This window comes from Myotis lucifugus, unplaced genomic scaffold, assembly GCF_000147115.1.
Source record: "Myotis lucifugus unplaced genomic scaffold, Myoluc2.0 scaffold_424, whole genome shotgun sequence".
In the NCBI taxonomy this organism is placed as follows: domain Eukaryota; kingdom Metazoa; phylum Chordata; class Mammalia; order Chiroptera; family Vespertilionidae; genus Myotis; species Myotis lucifugus.
Window position 1 is genome coordinate 502,160 of NW_005871472.1, and position 16,375 is coordinate 518,534.

Here is a 16,375-nt window from a genome sequence, read left to right on the forward strand (position 1 = left end):
ATGCAGCGCCTCCTTTGGGTGACCTCTCTGCAAGGCGGGGTAGAGCTGTCTGCTTTCCTGTGGAGAAAGCATTGCTGTGGCGTTGCAGTGGCTTTCATGGTCAGCTCAGACAGAGAAGGGTCTGAGCTTGGAGTCGTGACATAAAACAGCTCCAGAAGCATAGAGCCTGGTCACAGTGTCACCGATGCTCACAGTGGGAGGCATAGAGGACACTTGTCCTTGGATTCTTTTCCTGCTCCCCACCCCCCAGGGCTGGAGTAGACTGAGGAGACTGCAGTGCCGTGGACTAAGGCATGGGTAGAGAGGGGGGATGTGGAAGTGCTTCCGTTAGGGTCTCCATAGTCGGCCAGCCAGAAACTCCTTACTGACAGTGTCATGAAGGGAGGTCACCAAACATTAGAAATGAAGTATAAACCAGGCATCGAGTAACAAATGTAAATGCTAGGCAGACCCTGATCATCACATTCCTTTTGTACAGGACTCCAGGGGGAGCCAAATTACCATCAAAAAATTATTACACAAGCACAGAATTAGAACCAGGGGAGTGAGGTAAAGTCAGCGGTCAGCCTCACTGAATATGACAACCTCCCAGGACACTGGAGGGACAATTTGGGGACAGGCAGGGCTGACCCTCTGGGTTTCTGTTTTATGGTCCTCGTGTAGGTTTATCCTTATGCAACCCTTTCTTCAAGTGTTAACACTACTGAGCCGGCTAAAATTCTTTCCTATATCCTGGTTTGATTAGATTTCTAGGCTGTCCCTTTCCTGCGTGTGATGTGATATAGCCTGAGATTTAAGGTAACTTTAGTAGACAGTGAATTTTGTCCCTTAGACACCGATATTACAAACTGGTATGTCAAAGGGTGCATTTAATTATAATTGCTGGAAGCATCTCATTATAATCCCCAATATTGATCCCTATAAACATGTGTTTGCTGTCCTCAGTTTTCCTGAAGGTAGAAGAGAGAATTTAAAATGGAAGAGGCCAACCAATCCATTGTGGCAGAATTTGTCTTGCTGGGGCTTTCAGATCAGCCAAAGCTGGAGAAAACGTTCTTTGTGCTCATCCTGCTGATGTACCTGGTGATCCTGCTGGGAAATGGGGTCCTCGTCCTGGTGACCATCCTTGACTCCCACCTGCACACACCCATGTACTTCTTCCTGGGGAACCTCTCCTTCCTGGACATCTGCTACACCACCTCTTCCATCCCTCTAGTCCTGGATGGCTTCCTCACTCCCAGGAAAACCATCTCTTTCTCAGCCTGTGCTGTGCAGATGTTTCTCTCCTTTGCCATGGGAGCCACAGAGTGTGTGCTTCTGGGCATGATGGCGTTTGATCGCTACGTGGCCATCTGCAACCCCCTTAGATACCCCATGGTCATGAGCAAGGCTGCCTACGTGCCCATGGCTGCCAGCTCCTGGCTGGCGGGTGGAGTCAACTCTTTGGTGCAGATCTCTCTTGCAGTACAATTACCCTTCTGTGGGGACAATGTCATCAACCATTTTACCTGTGAGATTCTAGCTGTCTTGAAGTTGGCTTGTGCTGATATCTCCATCAATGTGATCAGTATGGGGGTGGCCAATGTGATCTTCCTGGGGGTCCCAGTTCTGTTCATTTTTGTCTCCTATACCTTCATCCTCACCACCATCCTGAGGATCCCCTCAGCTGAGGGCCAGCGAAAGGCCTTCTCTACCTGTTCTTCTCATCTTACTGTGGTGGTCATCTTCTATGGGACTATTCTTTTCATGTATGCAAAACCCAAATCAAAGGACCCACTGGGGGAGGACAAGCAGGGCGTTTCAGACAAGCTCATCTCTCTCTTTTATGGAGTGCTGACTCCCATGCTCAACCCCCTCATCTACAGCCTGAGAAACAAGGATGTGAAGGTCGCTATGAAAAACCTAGCGAGTCAGAAATGCTTCACCCGGTGATAATAGGAGGAAGCAGTATAGTATCTTGTGATTCTGTGCACACGTGGATCCCCTAAGAAATGACCACATGATAAGTACAGACTTGCTCAGTTTTATCACACAACTGTCCAAACAATGTACACCAGGACGGGACGTTCCTGAGTGATTAACAATGCAACATCAACTCTCTAGAATGAAGAGGGGGTTGTGCTAAATCATGTAGAACCAAGAATAAGTGACTTTTAACACTTATTTCTATTCTGAAAAAATAAGCAATAAAATTACAACTTTGTAAAAAAAACTATACTTCTTTCTTAGTTCATGTACAGACTAGCTGAAATTTGTATGTGCCAATTATGTTGTTCTCTGCTCTACTGTGTAATGGGGAGCATGGCATTGAGGAACAGTTACTAGTTAATTGGTGTCCAAACTAAAATCCAATCTGCATTTTGGAAAGTTACCAACACCAAGACATGCCAAATGACATTATTTAACGCCTCTTTGTAGGAGCTGAGTGTTTCCAGTTTGATTATTTCCTGTTTAATATTCTAGAGCCAATTTGGGGGAACTCCTCTTGCTGTACATAGAGCATATCTATTCCTACTCTTCCCCCTCAGTCCCCAACTAATCTAATTTCTGCAAAGAGAAAAAAAATTTTAAACCATTATAACTTTGCTCCAGAAGGTAAAGGAAAATATAACCATAATGTATGAATAGATAGAAAAATAGGGAAAGTAAAAAAGGATAACATGAAAATTCTAGAACTAAAAGCTGAAATATTCAAATTAAAAATAGAAGCTGGGCTTTTATTTTTTTTTTAAATTTTTTATTGATTAAGTTATTACATATGTGTCCTTATCCCCACATTACCCCCCATACTCCCCACTCATGCCTTTACCCCCCTGTTGTCTGTGTCCATTGCTTAGGCCTATATACTTGCATATAAGTCCTTTGGTTGATCTCTCCCCCTTACCCCCACCCTCCCCTACCTTCCCTCTGAGGTTTGACGGCTGATCAATGCTTCTCTGTCTCTGGATCTGTTTTTGTTTATCAGTTTATGTTGTTCATTATATTCCATAAATGAGTGAGATCATGTGATATTTATCTGAAGCTGGGCTTTTAAATTATTGGAGATTACATAGGGAAAAGTCTGCATAATAGACCAATAAAATGCATTCAGTCTGTAAAACAGAGATAAAAGATTGGAACAAATGAGTCTTTGAGAACCTTTGGGACCATAAAAAATGGTCTAACATATAAATTTGAATGACAGAAGATAAAAAGAGGAAAGAATGAAGCAGAAAAATATTTTTAAAAAAATAGAGAAAAATACCCCAGAAGTGGCGAAAGACATAAAAACGCAGATTCAAAAAACAGAAAATTTTATAGTAATATACAAAAATAAAAAGAATAAAATATATCATAGATGCATCATAATCAAACTGTTGAAGAGGAAAAATAAAGAGAAAATCTTAAAAGCAGATTTGAATGACTGATGGCTTTTCATCAGAAAAAACAACAAGCTAGAATATAGTGAAAATATTTTAAGAATATTAAAAAAGAAAATAAACCATTCTATAAGCAGCAAAAAAGGAGGAGCTGATCGATGTTTCTAACTCTCTCTCTCTCTCTCTCTTCCTCTCTGTAAAAAATCAGTAAAATATATTTAACAACAAAAAAATACAACTAAAAGACAAAATGGACATCATCCAGAACCACAAGAAGGCTGGCTGAGTGGAAATTCTATAGCTAGAAGGAAAGAGAAAAGCACACTGAGACTCAGAGGAGGTGCGGAAGTAAAGTGCAGAGGTACGGAGGCGCATGTGGAAAGGGCTGGCAACTGAGGACGCAGTTGTCTTTTTCAATCAGGAGGGAGTCACAAGCTCCCGACTGCTCAGAACTCCAGTTCCGGGCGAGCCTCTGGGGACCCAGACTCATACGGGGAGAAACTGGACTGTCTGGCAGCGGGCGGAACTCAAGGGCGGCTTTCTCTCAGAGGTGCTTGCAGCGATTACTGCGGGACACTGAGACCCGGGGCTCTTAGGGCAGGGCTGAGGATCAGCCATAGCTGTTTGCTCCGCCCTGTTGATTCCCTGAGACCCCGCCCCACTCAAGCTGTGTGCAGAGGCTTTTGCATATGAATGGCCTGGCCCCTTGCAATCTAAAATTACCAAACTGCAGCTGGGTCAGAGAGACCCAGATCATCCAAAAGAAGGCCCAAAGCCCCATAGCAGCTTGCATTGCTCCATAGCTGGGCCTCATCTGGGCACCTCCAAACCCCAAACAAAGAAGAGGAATCTGCAGATCTCTTCATAGCTCCTGCTGGGTAGCCTCAGGCAGAGGCTAAATTAGCACCCCCTTAGAGATCCAAGAGCCAGTGTACCCAGTGGTCAGAGTGGGACCATTCAGATTACAACTCCTCAGATCCATAAGGGACACACTCAGGGGGCAGACTCAGTGAGCACCAAAGCCCCACTGAAGCAAGTCTTGCCCCATAAGGGTGTCTCCAGCACAGAAGTTCTCCCACTGTAGACACAGCTGAATCTCATAGCCAGTTGGCCTGGAGGTCAATTCCTCCCACTGATACCAACAACAATCAAGGCTTAACTACAACAAGACTGTGCACAAAGCCCACAAAGGGGTGCACCAAGAGTGTCCACCTCAGGTAATTGGGGAGGCTGAGCCACTGGGCCCTATAGGACACCTAGCACACAAAGCCACTCTATCAACACAGGGAAGCAGCCAAAATGTGGAGACAAAAAAACAGGGCACAAATGACAGAAATGGAGGAAAGCAAACGACTGGATATAGAGTTCAAAACCACGGTTATAAGGTTTTTCAAGAATTTTCTAGAAACTGCCGATAAATTTAGTGAGACCCTCGATAAATCTAGTGAGACCCTTGAGGATATGAAAAAGGACCAACTAGAAATTAAACACACACTGACTGAAATAAAGAATATCATACAGAGTTCCAACAGCAGACTAGAGGATCGCAAGAATCAAGTCAAAGATCTGAAATTCGAAGAAGCAAAAAACACCCAACAGGAAAAGCAAAAAAAAAAAAAAAAAGAATCCAAAAATATGAAGATAGTGTAAGGAGCCTCTGGGACAACTTCAAGCATACCAACATCCACATTATGGGGGTGCCAGAAGAAGAGAGAGAGCAAGATATTGAAAACCTATTTGAAGAAATAATGACAGAAAACTTCCCCTACCTGGTGAAAGAAATAGACTTACAAGTCCAGGAAGCACAGAGAACCCCAAACAAAAGGAATCCAAAGAGGACCACACCAAGACACATCATCATTAAAATGCCAAGAGCAAAAGACAAAGAGAGAATCTTAAAAGCAGCAAGAGAAAAACAGTTAGTTACCTACAAGGGAGTACCCATACGATTGTCAGCTGATTTCTCAACAGAAACTATGCAGGCCAGAAGGGAGTGGCAAGAAATATTCAAAGTGATGAATAGCAAGAACCTACAACCAAGATTACTTTACCCAGCAAAGCTATCATTCAGAATTGAAGGTTAGATAAAGAGCTTCACAGATAAGAAAAAGCTAAAGGAGTTCATCACCGCCAAACCAGTATTATATGAAATGCTGAAAGGTATTCTTTAAGAAGAGGAAGAAGAAGAAAAAGGTAAAGGTTCATAATTTTTTTATGAACAACAAATACATATCTATCAACAAGTGAATCTAAAAATCAAGTGAATAAAAAATCTGATGAACAGAATAAACTAGTGAATAAATAGAATCAGGGGCATAGAAAGGGAGTGGACTGACAATTCTCAGGGAGAAAGGAGTGTGGGGGGTGCGGGAAGAGACTGGACAAAAATCGTACACCTATGGATAAGGACAATGGGGGCGGTAAGGGCCGAGAATGGGGTGGGAACTGGGTGGAGGGGAGCTATGGGGGAAAAAAGAGGAACATCTGTAATAATCTGAACAATAAAGATTTAATTAAAAAAAAGAAACAAAGGATAACAAATTACAAAAAAAAAAAGAATTACTACAAAATAATGGTTCTTTTAGATAAAGGAAAACTAAGACTATTTATTTCCAGCAGATCTGTATTACAAGAAATCTAAAGGAAGTTTTTCATGTTGAAAACTTATGATATCAAATGGAACTCAGTTTTTTTTAAGAAGGAAAGAAGAGCACTGGAGATTATAAATATGTGGGTACATAGAAAATTCTTTTTTTCTTTTAATTTCTTCAACATTTATATGAGCATTTAAAGCTGAAATTATAACATCATATGGATTATGGTTTATGTAGATCTAATACAGATTATGTAGACCTGGGCACATATTATCTAAGTTCTCTGCTTCAGGGTCTTTCCCAGGACTGCTATAAAAATGTTGGCTAGGGGTGGAATCTCATCTGAAGGTTTGACGGGAAGGTTTATTTCCAAGCTTATTTACATGGATATTGGTGAAATTTGGTGCCTTGAGGGTTGTTGGTCTGAGGACCTCAGTTCTACATTGTCTGTTGCTCAGAGATTTCTCTCAGTTCCTTGCCAAATGGGTCTCTCCAATCTGGCTATTTGCTTCATCAAATCCAGAAAAAGAGTGCAGTCTTCTGGTTAAAGCAAGTCACTAACAGGGAGGAAATTACACAAAGCCATAAATCCCAGTAGGCAATAATCACTGGGGCCATCTTAAAAGCTGCCTCCACATTTCAGATTCTACCAACATAGAATGGCCTCCCTGGACCCTGTTCGATACCTCCTATTCTATGAAGTTTTTTCTTTTTTTTAAAAAACAACTTGAGAAGTCTGTGGAAGAAATACTCAAGCCCAAGGACCTGTGCCAACCTCTGTCCCCAACATGGTTTTCTGCTTCCCTCCATCCCTTGCCTATCCCTTTATTTGTAAATTATCCTCCATGTGCAAGGCCTGGCCAGAAACTGCCTCCTCCTTGAAGTCTCCCCACAGCTCTTGAGCTCTAGGTGAAAGTCTCCCCAAGTCATGACCTTGAGCACTTGGTTTAGAAGCATTGTGCTCACAGCTGCGGGTTCCATGTGTCACAAGCATAGCATGTTTATAAATAATTCTTATCTTCCCAGCTGCTCTTTTCAAGAATGTTAAGCATTTTGAAGTTTGCAGAAATTCAATCAGGACATGGAAATGCTTCCCTGGATGTCCTTCAGTGGCTTAAGAGTGGGAAGTTCCATCAGGAACAAAGGAAGGAGAAAAAGAAGTCTTCTTGGAGGGCTTTCAGCAATAATTGGATCTTGGGGACATTGATTCAGAAATATAAAAAGTTTTCTGACTTTCTATGATTCCATTTCCAAACTTTTAATCACTCCAGGGAACACAGTGGTTCTAATTACAGTGCTGATTTCAATTTTCCTTCTACATGTGCTAGTTGTTCCTTTGGGTATTTTGTCTAAAACACAGAACCAAGGCAGCGTGGAGGAAACTGGCTTTCATCACTTCTTCAAATAAGAGGTGGATATCTCAGCTTGGGCTTTTCAAACTGGTGTTGCTATTTCTGGCCCATGGCTGTCCCCAAAACATAGGGACCTTTTCTCAGTAGGCTCCTGATCAAGGTAAGTGAGAGTTCTTATAAGAGTAATCCTTAAACTTTTATTAACACAGTAATATTTTCAGCTTCTGGATTTTTCTCCCAAAGGGGTGAGGGCTTGAGAAGGGAAGAAGTGAAACAATTTCGGTGGTTTCACAAAGATTGAGGGCCATACAGATCTCCTTCTTCCTGGGTCAGAAAAACCGAGATGGCAAGAAACCTATGAAACTTTTCAGTCTCATTTCATGAACTCACTAACTTCAGAGACACCTTGAGAAATGAGAGGGTCACATGGTTTCAAAGCCTCCTCTTGTCCAACTCCTGGGAGCACCATTCACATTGTGGCCATGGAAATGGCTGGAGTTGTCCTGGAGTTATGCTTCAGAGGATATCGTTTATGTTGTCTACAATATAAGTGGGGCCTCCTGGAGCTCTGTATCACTGTGGCTTGGGATGGAAGTAGCCTCATAGCCTGAGCAGCCCATACTTTCTGAGTCTCCCTTCCCTACTTCAAGAGTAGCTCTGCTTTATATTTGAGGGTTCTGAATTTAAGAAAACAAAAGTTCTCTTTCATACCATCATTGCTCTCTTCTAGTCCCAATTCAGAAGAGGGTAACTTGAGGGTCAAAGAGAGGAAACGAGTTCTGAACTCTATATAGCAGGTTAGAAGGTTAAGCAGAATATAGCCCAAATTTGTGGCTTACGGCCGGATGACTTTCCACAAATTCAATGTGATTCTGGAAGGAAGCTTAGAAAGTTGCCTGCTTGGTTCAATATAAAGAATTTTCTAATACTCCAGAGCTCTGCAAATAATGGTGCACACTGTTTGGTAATGTAGTGACCTCTTTATCATGTGAAGAGATAAAGCTGAAACTGAAAAGCCATGCTCCAGTGTGGTGCAGAGGATCTAGGATGGGAGTGAGGGTTGGGCTAGATTACCTGGGGAGCATAAGTAGTGGCAGGATATTTGTCTGGGTAATATATATATGCCTAAGAGACCATTATGATTGAAAGACCAGTTGCTATGATGCGCACTGACCACCAAGGGGCAGATGCTCAATGCAGGAGCTGCCCCCTGGTGGCCAGTGTGCTCCCACAACCAACCTCCTGTGGCCTGCCAACCTCCCACAGTACCTCCCCACAATGGCTCTGATCACTGGCCAGGCAGAGGGGCCCCACCCGTGCACAAATTTGTGCACCAGGCCTCTAGTATCTAATAAGCAGCCGAGCCAGAAGGCTCAAGGACTGTTAATATCCACTGATTCTTGTGTGGACACTCACCAGGAGGGAAGGTGACCCAGTAGAATGATAAATAAAAAAGCACCAAAGGAGCCTTCCATAACTCCTATTCCCACCAATACCCTGAGTGCCCTTCCAGATGCTCTGGCCTCTCCTAAACCTCGTAGCTTCCCCTCCCTGCCAGACTGTGAGACCATTTAAGCTTGGGCCATGGGCCACCCTTGTTGCTCATAGGAATTGTCATTCCTACATACTGGGTTATTAACAAGTGTTTTGATGGATGGCTGTTCAGACACAGACAAAAGGATGGGTGGATGAATAGACGGATGGATGGAGAGACCTGGAGATGGATGAGCAGCTCATGGTGTTGCCCATGAGAAAGGAGATCTTGTGAATGACCGGAGTATGTTTTCTGTGAGAATGATCTGGAGAAAAGAAATAAAGTGAGTATTCACAACTAATCATATCACTAGTACCTGGCACAGTGGAAGAACATGGAGCAAACCTAGTCATTTTTATGATCGAAGTTTAATGAAGTGAATTGGCATATAAGACATGGAATCACTAAAATAAATGTGCTGTCTCTGATTAAATGCATTAAATGATTAGAACCACCATTTGAAACATTGTAAATTTGATGTCTTATTGCTTCTTTTTCTTGGGGAGAAATAGAGACTGTGAACTCTCAGAACTGTTTTCTAATCACTCAGCCTGACTAAACTCAAGACCAGATGTCCTATGTGAGGCAAAGAATGTTGAGTTTGGATTTCAGTATTTTCTTCAGTTGAAAGAGGAGACCTACCATGGAAAGTGCCAACTGGACAGCCTCTGTGACAGAGTTTATTCTCCTGGGCCTCTCTGCCCACCCAAAGCTGGAGAAGATGTTCTTTGTGCTCATCCTGTCAATGTACTTGGTGATCCTGCTGGGCAACGGGGTCCTCATCCTGGTGACCATCTCTGACTCCCACCTGCACACACCCATGTACTTCTTCCTGGGGAACCTCTCCTTCCTGGACATCTGCTACACCACCTCCTCAGTTCCCCTCATTCTTGACAGCTTCCTGACCCCCAGGAAAGCCATCCCCTTCTTAGCCTGTGCTGTGCAGATGTTTCTCTCCTTTGCCATGGGAGCCACAGAGTGTGTGCTGCTGGGCATGATGGCGTTTGATCGCTATGTGGCCATCTGCAACCCCCTTAGATACCCTGTGGTCATGAGCAAGGCTGCCTACTTGCCCATGGCTGCCAGCTCCTGGGCAGCTGGAAGTGCTGCCTCCATAGTTCAAACATCCCTTGCAATGAGGCTGCCCTTCTGTGGAAATAACATCATCAACCACTTCACCTGTGAGATCCTGGCTGTCCTGAAGTTGGCCTGTGCTGACATCTCCACTAATGTGATCAGCATGGGAGTGACAAATGTGATCTTCTTGGGGATCCCAGTTTTGTTCATATTTGTCTCCTACATCTTTATCCTCGCCACTATCTTGAGGATCCCCTCAGCTGAGGGGAGGAGAAAGGCCTTCTCCACCTGCTCTGCCCACCTCACAGTCGTGGTCGTCTTCTATGGGACCATCCTCTTCATGTACGGGAAACCCAAATCCAAGGACCCTCTGGGGGCAGACAAACAGGACCTTTCAGACAAGCTCATCTCCCTCTTCTATGGGGTGGTGACCCCCATGCTCAACCCCATCATCTACAGCCTGAGGAACAAGGACGTGAAGGCTGCTCTGAGGAACCTGGTGAGTCAGAAAATCTTCACCCAGTGATGTTTGGAGAACAGATGTCCCTGTAGTTCTGTTCCCCTTGGCTGCTTTCACCCACCAATCTCAAAAGAATGTGTCCCCCAAAGAAGACATGTGAGCAGTGATGTACCTGGCTGAAGTGGCTCAGTTGGTTGAGCATCATCCTGTCCACCAATGGGTTGCCACTTTGATTTCAAGTCAGAGCACATGCCTGGGTTGTGGGTTTGGTCCCAGTTGGGGCACTTGCGGAGGGCAGCTGATTGATGTTACTCTCTCACCCCTCTCTCTCTCTCTCTCTCTCTCTCTCCTTCTTCCCGCCCTCCCTCTCTTCCACTCTATCTAAAAGCAATAGAAAAATATCCTCAGGTGATGATTAAAAAATAAAATGACCAGAAAATCAAATGACACATAAAATGGAAAATTTTACGGGACCTATTTTTTTTAATGTAAGAGTGACTTGAGGGAATGGAAGTGGAATGCTGCTAAACACACACACACACACACACACACACACACACACACGAATACTTAGTGAATTTTCTGATTCTCTACTGGGAACATCTGAACTCACCTTTGTGAGTAGGTTGCTCCATTTTGGGGAGAAAAACAGTTTAATGTACCTTGGTGTTACATAAAGACCAAAAATCCTACTCTGGAGACAGTGTGGGCAAAACTTCATGACATCTACAATAATAAAAGCATAATATGCTAATTAGGCCAGACGTCCTTCTGGAAGTCCTTCCCTCCGGACAAAGCCGCAGCGGGCAGGGGCCGAGGCAGAGGCGGCTGCTGCGGTGGTGGGGGGCCAAGGCCCTTGCACAAATTTCGTGCATCGGGCCTCTAGTAACAGTATAAAAACCTGTCTTCATTGTAGGTGAAATGGCACATTTTCAAATTTTATTTTTCTTGAAGGCAGGGCTAACATTGGAGATGAGAATGAAGTTGGTCTTCTTCCTTCCCCTGAGACTCAAAGGAGTTGGAACCATGGAGATTCCATGTCAGGCATTTCCTTTGAGGGCAAGTAAGCCAGGCCCTGTAACACAGGTGTGGAGGGTCTTAGCTTGGGAGCACTCATAGCTGAAATCCATAATTCCATCCAGTTTTCAGGTTAATTTTCCTGCCCTCAGTAAGTCTTGTTCAAGTACATAGTCTGGCTCTGTAGCCTGGAGAGTTAAAGGAGGGACCTATCGGAGGGAGCAGAGCAGGGGGCCACTGCCGTCTGAGAGAAGCCAGAGTCAGAATGGTAAGGTGTGACCAGATTAAGGCACCTGACAAGAGGTCCAGAAGTAAAATGTGTGAGGCTCTCAACCAGCAGAGGAACTAAAAAGGGCAAGCTATTGCCGGGCACAGAGCTTTGAATATCTTTTTCCTTGAAGCAATTGGATGTCCATTTTTTTTTCCTGAGAATCAAGACTTTCTAATAAAGAGAAGAAAAAAAAAAAAGCTCCTTGCCTGCCTTGCTTGGGTGCCCGGGATTCCTCCTGCCTAAGACATGGCCAGCAACTCTCTTTGGCCCCATGGTGCTTTCCTGCACATACTGGGCAGAAACACGGACGCCAGTCACTGCCTGTGTGACCCCTTCCACAGTCTCAGGCTGTAAGAGTGAGCACATGGGGCGTGTTCCTGTCTCACCATCTCAAAGACAGTGTTATCTGTGCCACCCTGGTGCGAACTTTTCTTCCCTTATTGAGCCTGGAGTCGTTCCATGCACTTTTTAGCTCACTATAGAGAGGGTGACACTAACTCGGGAATTAATTCCAATCTTTATAAGTCAAGAATTGACTTAAAAATGAAACATACCACCTGGTTGAGCATCGATCTATGAAACCAGGAGGTCACAGTTTGATTCCTGGTCAGGGCACATGCCCGGGTTGCAGGCTCGATCCCTAGTGTGGGACATGCAGGAGGTAACCGAGCAATTATTCTCTTATCATTAATGTTTCTATCTCTCCCTCTCCCTTCCTCTCTGAAATCAATAAAAATATTTAAAAAAAAAAAAACGAAACGTAACTGAAGAGCAAAATTCCTTTTCAATAACTTTATTTCACTAGTTTTGACTTGGAAAACTGCCTAATTCCCACCCAGATCTTTCTACAGGACAGAAGGACGTGTTTACTGCCAGCAGACAGCCTTCAGCTCTCAGTCATCCTCAGGAATTACTAAAGAGGGCTCTTAAGTAAAAAGAGCTGATTCGCCCAACATCATGCCCCCTTCCTCAGAGCAGCCCATATCCAAAGACCCATTAATGAGGGATATAAATGTCTTGCTCCCACTGGGACAATTCTGTAGCGCCAGCCCGGTTCCATGGGGTTGGCCAAAGCCTTTGTTGAAACTGCATCACCGCCCAACTTCTCCCTCTGCCCAATCCTGTTTCCTGATCCTCCCTCCCACCAGTGTTGATCTCAAGAGTGCTTTCTAATGAACCTCCTGCACTCCAATCTCCATCTCAGAGTTTGCTTCCCGGCAAAGTCAAACTGTGACACTACGCAAGCTCCAATGCTCAGGGAACACATGTTCTCTTTTCATAATCTGTGAACACTGGAAATACTTAGCGAAAATCATGTAGGACAGTTGGGTGAGGCAGTCTAGTGCAGTGTTAGCATCAGAAGTTTTGGAACCAGACCTTGGTTAGATTCCAGCTCCCCTTTATCATGCTTGTAACCTTCGTTTGTTTTATATTGTAGATAACTTTCTCTGGAATCTGCCCTCGCCCTGCCCACTAGTTCAGTATTTCCCAATCTTTTTCTTGGCACGAAATACATAGAAAATAATGGGATTTGAATGGCGCCCTGGGGTTAAGTGGGTGAGTCTATTCATGGGTGAAGGTCACTACATGTCCTACTCAGTCACCCTTGAGGGGCGGGGTGGGGGGGGCACTGAACTTGGCATATCTGGAGCCTGTAGCATACCAGCTAGAAAGCTTACCAAAGGCAGAATGTCTTCTCCCTTAGCACCTGATTAAAGGACGGTCATGTCCCTTCTCCTGACCACAGATGGTTAGGCTCTTGACCAAAATTTGGCTAACCATATTCTTCTCTCCAAGGAACGTGGGATTTGGATATAGAGGCCCTTGCTAGTTGGCATAAGGCTGGGGAGTGAACACACAACCTTGGCATATTGGGATGATGCTCTAACCAACTGAGCTACCCGGTCAGGGTGGCACAGGGCTCTTAAACTGAGAGACCACATAAACCCAGGACTGGCCGAAGCCGGTTTGGCTCAGTGCATAGAGCGTCGGCCTGCGGACTGAAGGGTCCCAGGTTCGATTCCGGTCAAGGGCATGTACCTGGGTTGCGGGCACATCTCCAGTGGGAGATGTGCAAGAGGCAGCTGATCGATGTTTCTAACTCTCTGTCTCTCTCCCTTCCTCTCTGTAAAAAATCAATAAAATATATAGAAAAAACAAAAAACAAAAACAAAACAAAACAAAAAACCCAGGACTGATGTGGCCATGGGCCTTGTAAGACAGAGAAAGCTGGTCTGCAGAAAGAGATGTCAAATCAAGTGCATAAAGAGAACTAACCCATGAGAAAACAGCAATAGAAGCTGCAATACATGAGCTAAGACTTGAAGGCATTTTTTCTTTCATTTTGTGAGAAAATTAAAACTTATAGAAAAGTGGAGAGAATAATAAAATGAACCCGTAGGTATTAATCTCTCAAATTCAACAATGATCAGTTCATGGCCAATCCTGTTCACCCATACCTCCATGGATTACTTCTCCCTCTCCTGAGTTATTTTTAAACAAATCCCAGATTATTATAGCATTTGTAGTGCAGCCTAGGTATCTGGGGTCAGGGGCCCCCTAGGTTTTAAAATCATGCTTCCCTACCATTTATACTGTATGTTTGTTCATTTACTTATAAAATGTATAGATGTTTTACTGTACCAACATGTTATGCACACTCTACAATGTTTACAAAAAATAGAAATTAAAATAGATAACAAGAGCTAATATGGAGCAAAGAATAAAACAGGAGTAGGTCAAAAATCCATTTATTAACTTAGTCGCTGACTATTCATTAAGTTGCTGCAAGCCAGGTCCTACTTTTATGCTTAGGATACATCTGTGGACAAAACAGGGAAAAACCCTGCCTCTGTGAAACTTACATTCTAGCAGAAGGGAAACAGACAAGAAACAATAACTAAAACAAATAAGAAAGCAAAAGAGGATGTTGGAAACTGCATGGAATCAGGACTGAGGTGTAAAGGAGGGCTGAGCACATGCATCCAGTTTTGCTCCTTTCTGAAACCCACGAAAATGACAATAAAGTGTTTTTTGTTTTATTGTTGCAATGACAAAATGTATAAGGTGAAGGAGAAGGAGGAGACATCAGAGTGATAACAGTTGGAAGGCTGGAAAAATGGCTGGATGAGTAGTCATTTCCATAGTAGATTTGTTAGAACCAAATCCTAAGCCACAAACTAGCAGGGCTGAGCAACAACCAGATTTCTAGCACAAGAGAAGCCATCATACCAGGTACCTTTGGAACCAGGAAGAAGGGGGTACAACTAAGAGAAGAAGAATTTGATTAAAAACCTATTTAAAAACACAGTCCCTACAACCCCTCCCCCATGCTATGACACTGGTCAACTGTCCCTTACCTGCCCCAGCAAAAGGTTTATTCTCTGCAGAGTATAAAACAACGGCTTTCTGCACTGAGGGCCAGCAAGCACAGTTGAGAGCATGAGTACTGTATCATTCCGGGGAGGAAAAACTATCATTACAAACGATCAAGAATTAGAATAACTTCTGATTTTTGCACCAGTAGTAACTTCAAATTCAGAAGGAAGATGATTTCCAATAAGTTCCTGGAATTCCATACCACACAGTGATGATTAATTTTATGTGTCAACTTGACTGGGCCATGAGGTACCCAGATCTTTGGGCAAACATCATGTTGGGTGTGCCTGTGAGGGTGATGAACACTTGAATTGACAGACTGAGTAGAGCAGATTGCCCTACCTGGCGTGGGTGGGCCTCATCCATCAGCTGGAGGCCTGAGTAGAACAAAAAGACTAAGAGAGAACTCCTGCCTCCTGACTGCCTTTGAGCTGAGACATTGGTTCTCTCTCTGACATTCTTTCCTGCACTTGCCTTATCTTGATCATGCACCGATAGGAGTCCCTCTTCTCTCTCCATGCCTTGCTGCTTGGGTTAGCTGAGGACACTCATTTCACCCCACATAAATATTCTACTTTGGCCTGTTCCTAAGAGTAGGAAATAAGCCATAGTGAGAGCTTAGAAGCAGAAAACATAGCAACCACTTCCTCTGATGGTATTTCACCTGACAGAAATACCATCACACTACAGCCATTCCCGACTTCTCCTGAATGGGCTAATACTATAAGGTAATATTCTCAGGTGAGTCTTCGCCCAGATAGTGGCAGGTTTTTCCTTTACATAAAAAGCTAAGTTTTTAATTGTTGTTCAATTTCATAAAATGGAACATGCTTTGTAGGCAGATACATTTGTAGGTGGTAAAACTATGAAGAAAATCAAGAGTGTATATTTGCTTTTTATTGCTGTATAACAAGCCACCACAAAATTAGCAGCTTAGAACAACATTCAATTATTGCCTAACAGTTCTGTAAGTGAGATGTCCCGGTGGGCTCTGAGAAAATTCAGATTGTTGGCAGAATGCAGTTTAGGGGGCTGCTGGCCTAGGGACCTGGTTTCCTTGCTGGCTACTGGCAGGGCTCACTCTCAGCTTCTTGCTGTAGTTCTCAGGTCCTTGCTGTAGTCCCTCCATCCTTACAGCCAGAAATGGCAGGTGTAATACTCCCCGTGCTCTGAATCCATCTTCTACTTCTGCCATGAGACCGAGAAAACTGTCTGCGTAAAAGGGCTACCTGATTGGGTCTGGCCCACTCGGATAATCTTCTAATCTTGAAGTCAACTGACTTGGGACTTTAATTACATTGACAAAATATCTTCACAGCAGCACCTAGGTGAG

The 16,375-nt window shown here is 43.8% G+C and overlaps 2 protein-coding genes across 2 annotated transcripts; both read left to right on the forward strand.

Moving 5' to 3' along the window:
• The first annotated feature begins 975 nt into the window (after nt 1-975).
• On the forward strand, nt 976-1,932 carry LOC102430562 (olfactory receptor 13C7-like). The gene has a single exon (XM_006102720.1). It carries the CDS (start codon nt 976-978, stop codon nt 1,930-1,932), a length of 957 nt encoding a protein of 318 aa, XP_006102782.1.
• A 7,550-nt stretch (nt 1,933-9,482) lies between these two features.
• Nucleotides 9,483-10,442, forward strand: LOC102430886 (olfactory receptor 13C7). The gene has a single exon (XM_006102721.1). It carries the CDS (start codon nt 9,483-9,485, stop codon nt 10,440-10,442), a length of 960 nt encoding a protein of 319 aa, XP_006102783.1.
• Nucleotides 10,443-16,375: the final 5,933 nt, after the last annotated feature.

Bases quoted from the DNA above. Each gene is read 5' to 3' on its own strand.
- LOC102430562 (XM_006102720.1), top strand. From the start codon at position 976: ATGGAAGAGGCCAACCAATCCATTGTGGCAGAATTTGTCTTGCTGGGG.
- LOC102430886 (XM_006102721.1), top strand. From the start codon at position 9,483: ATGGAAAGTGCCAACTGGACAGCCTCTGTGACAGAGTTTATTCTCCTG.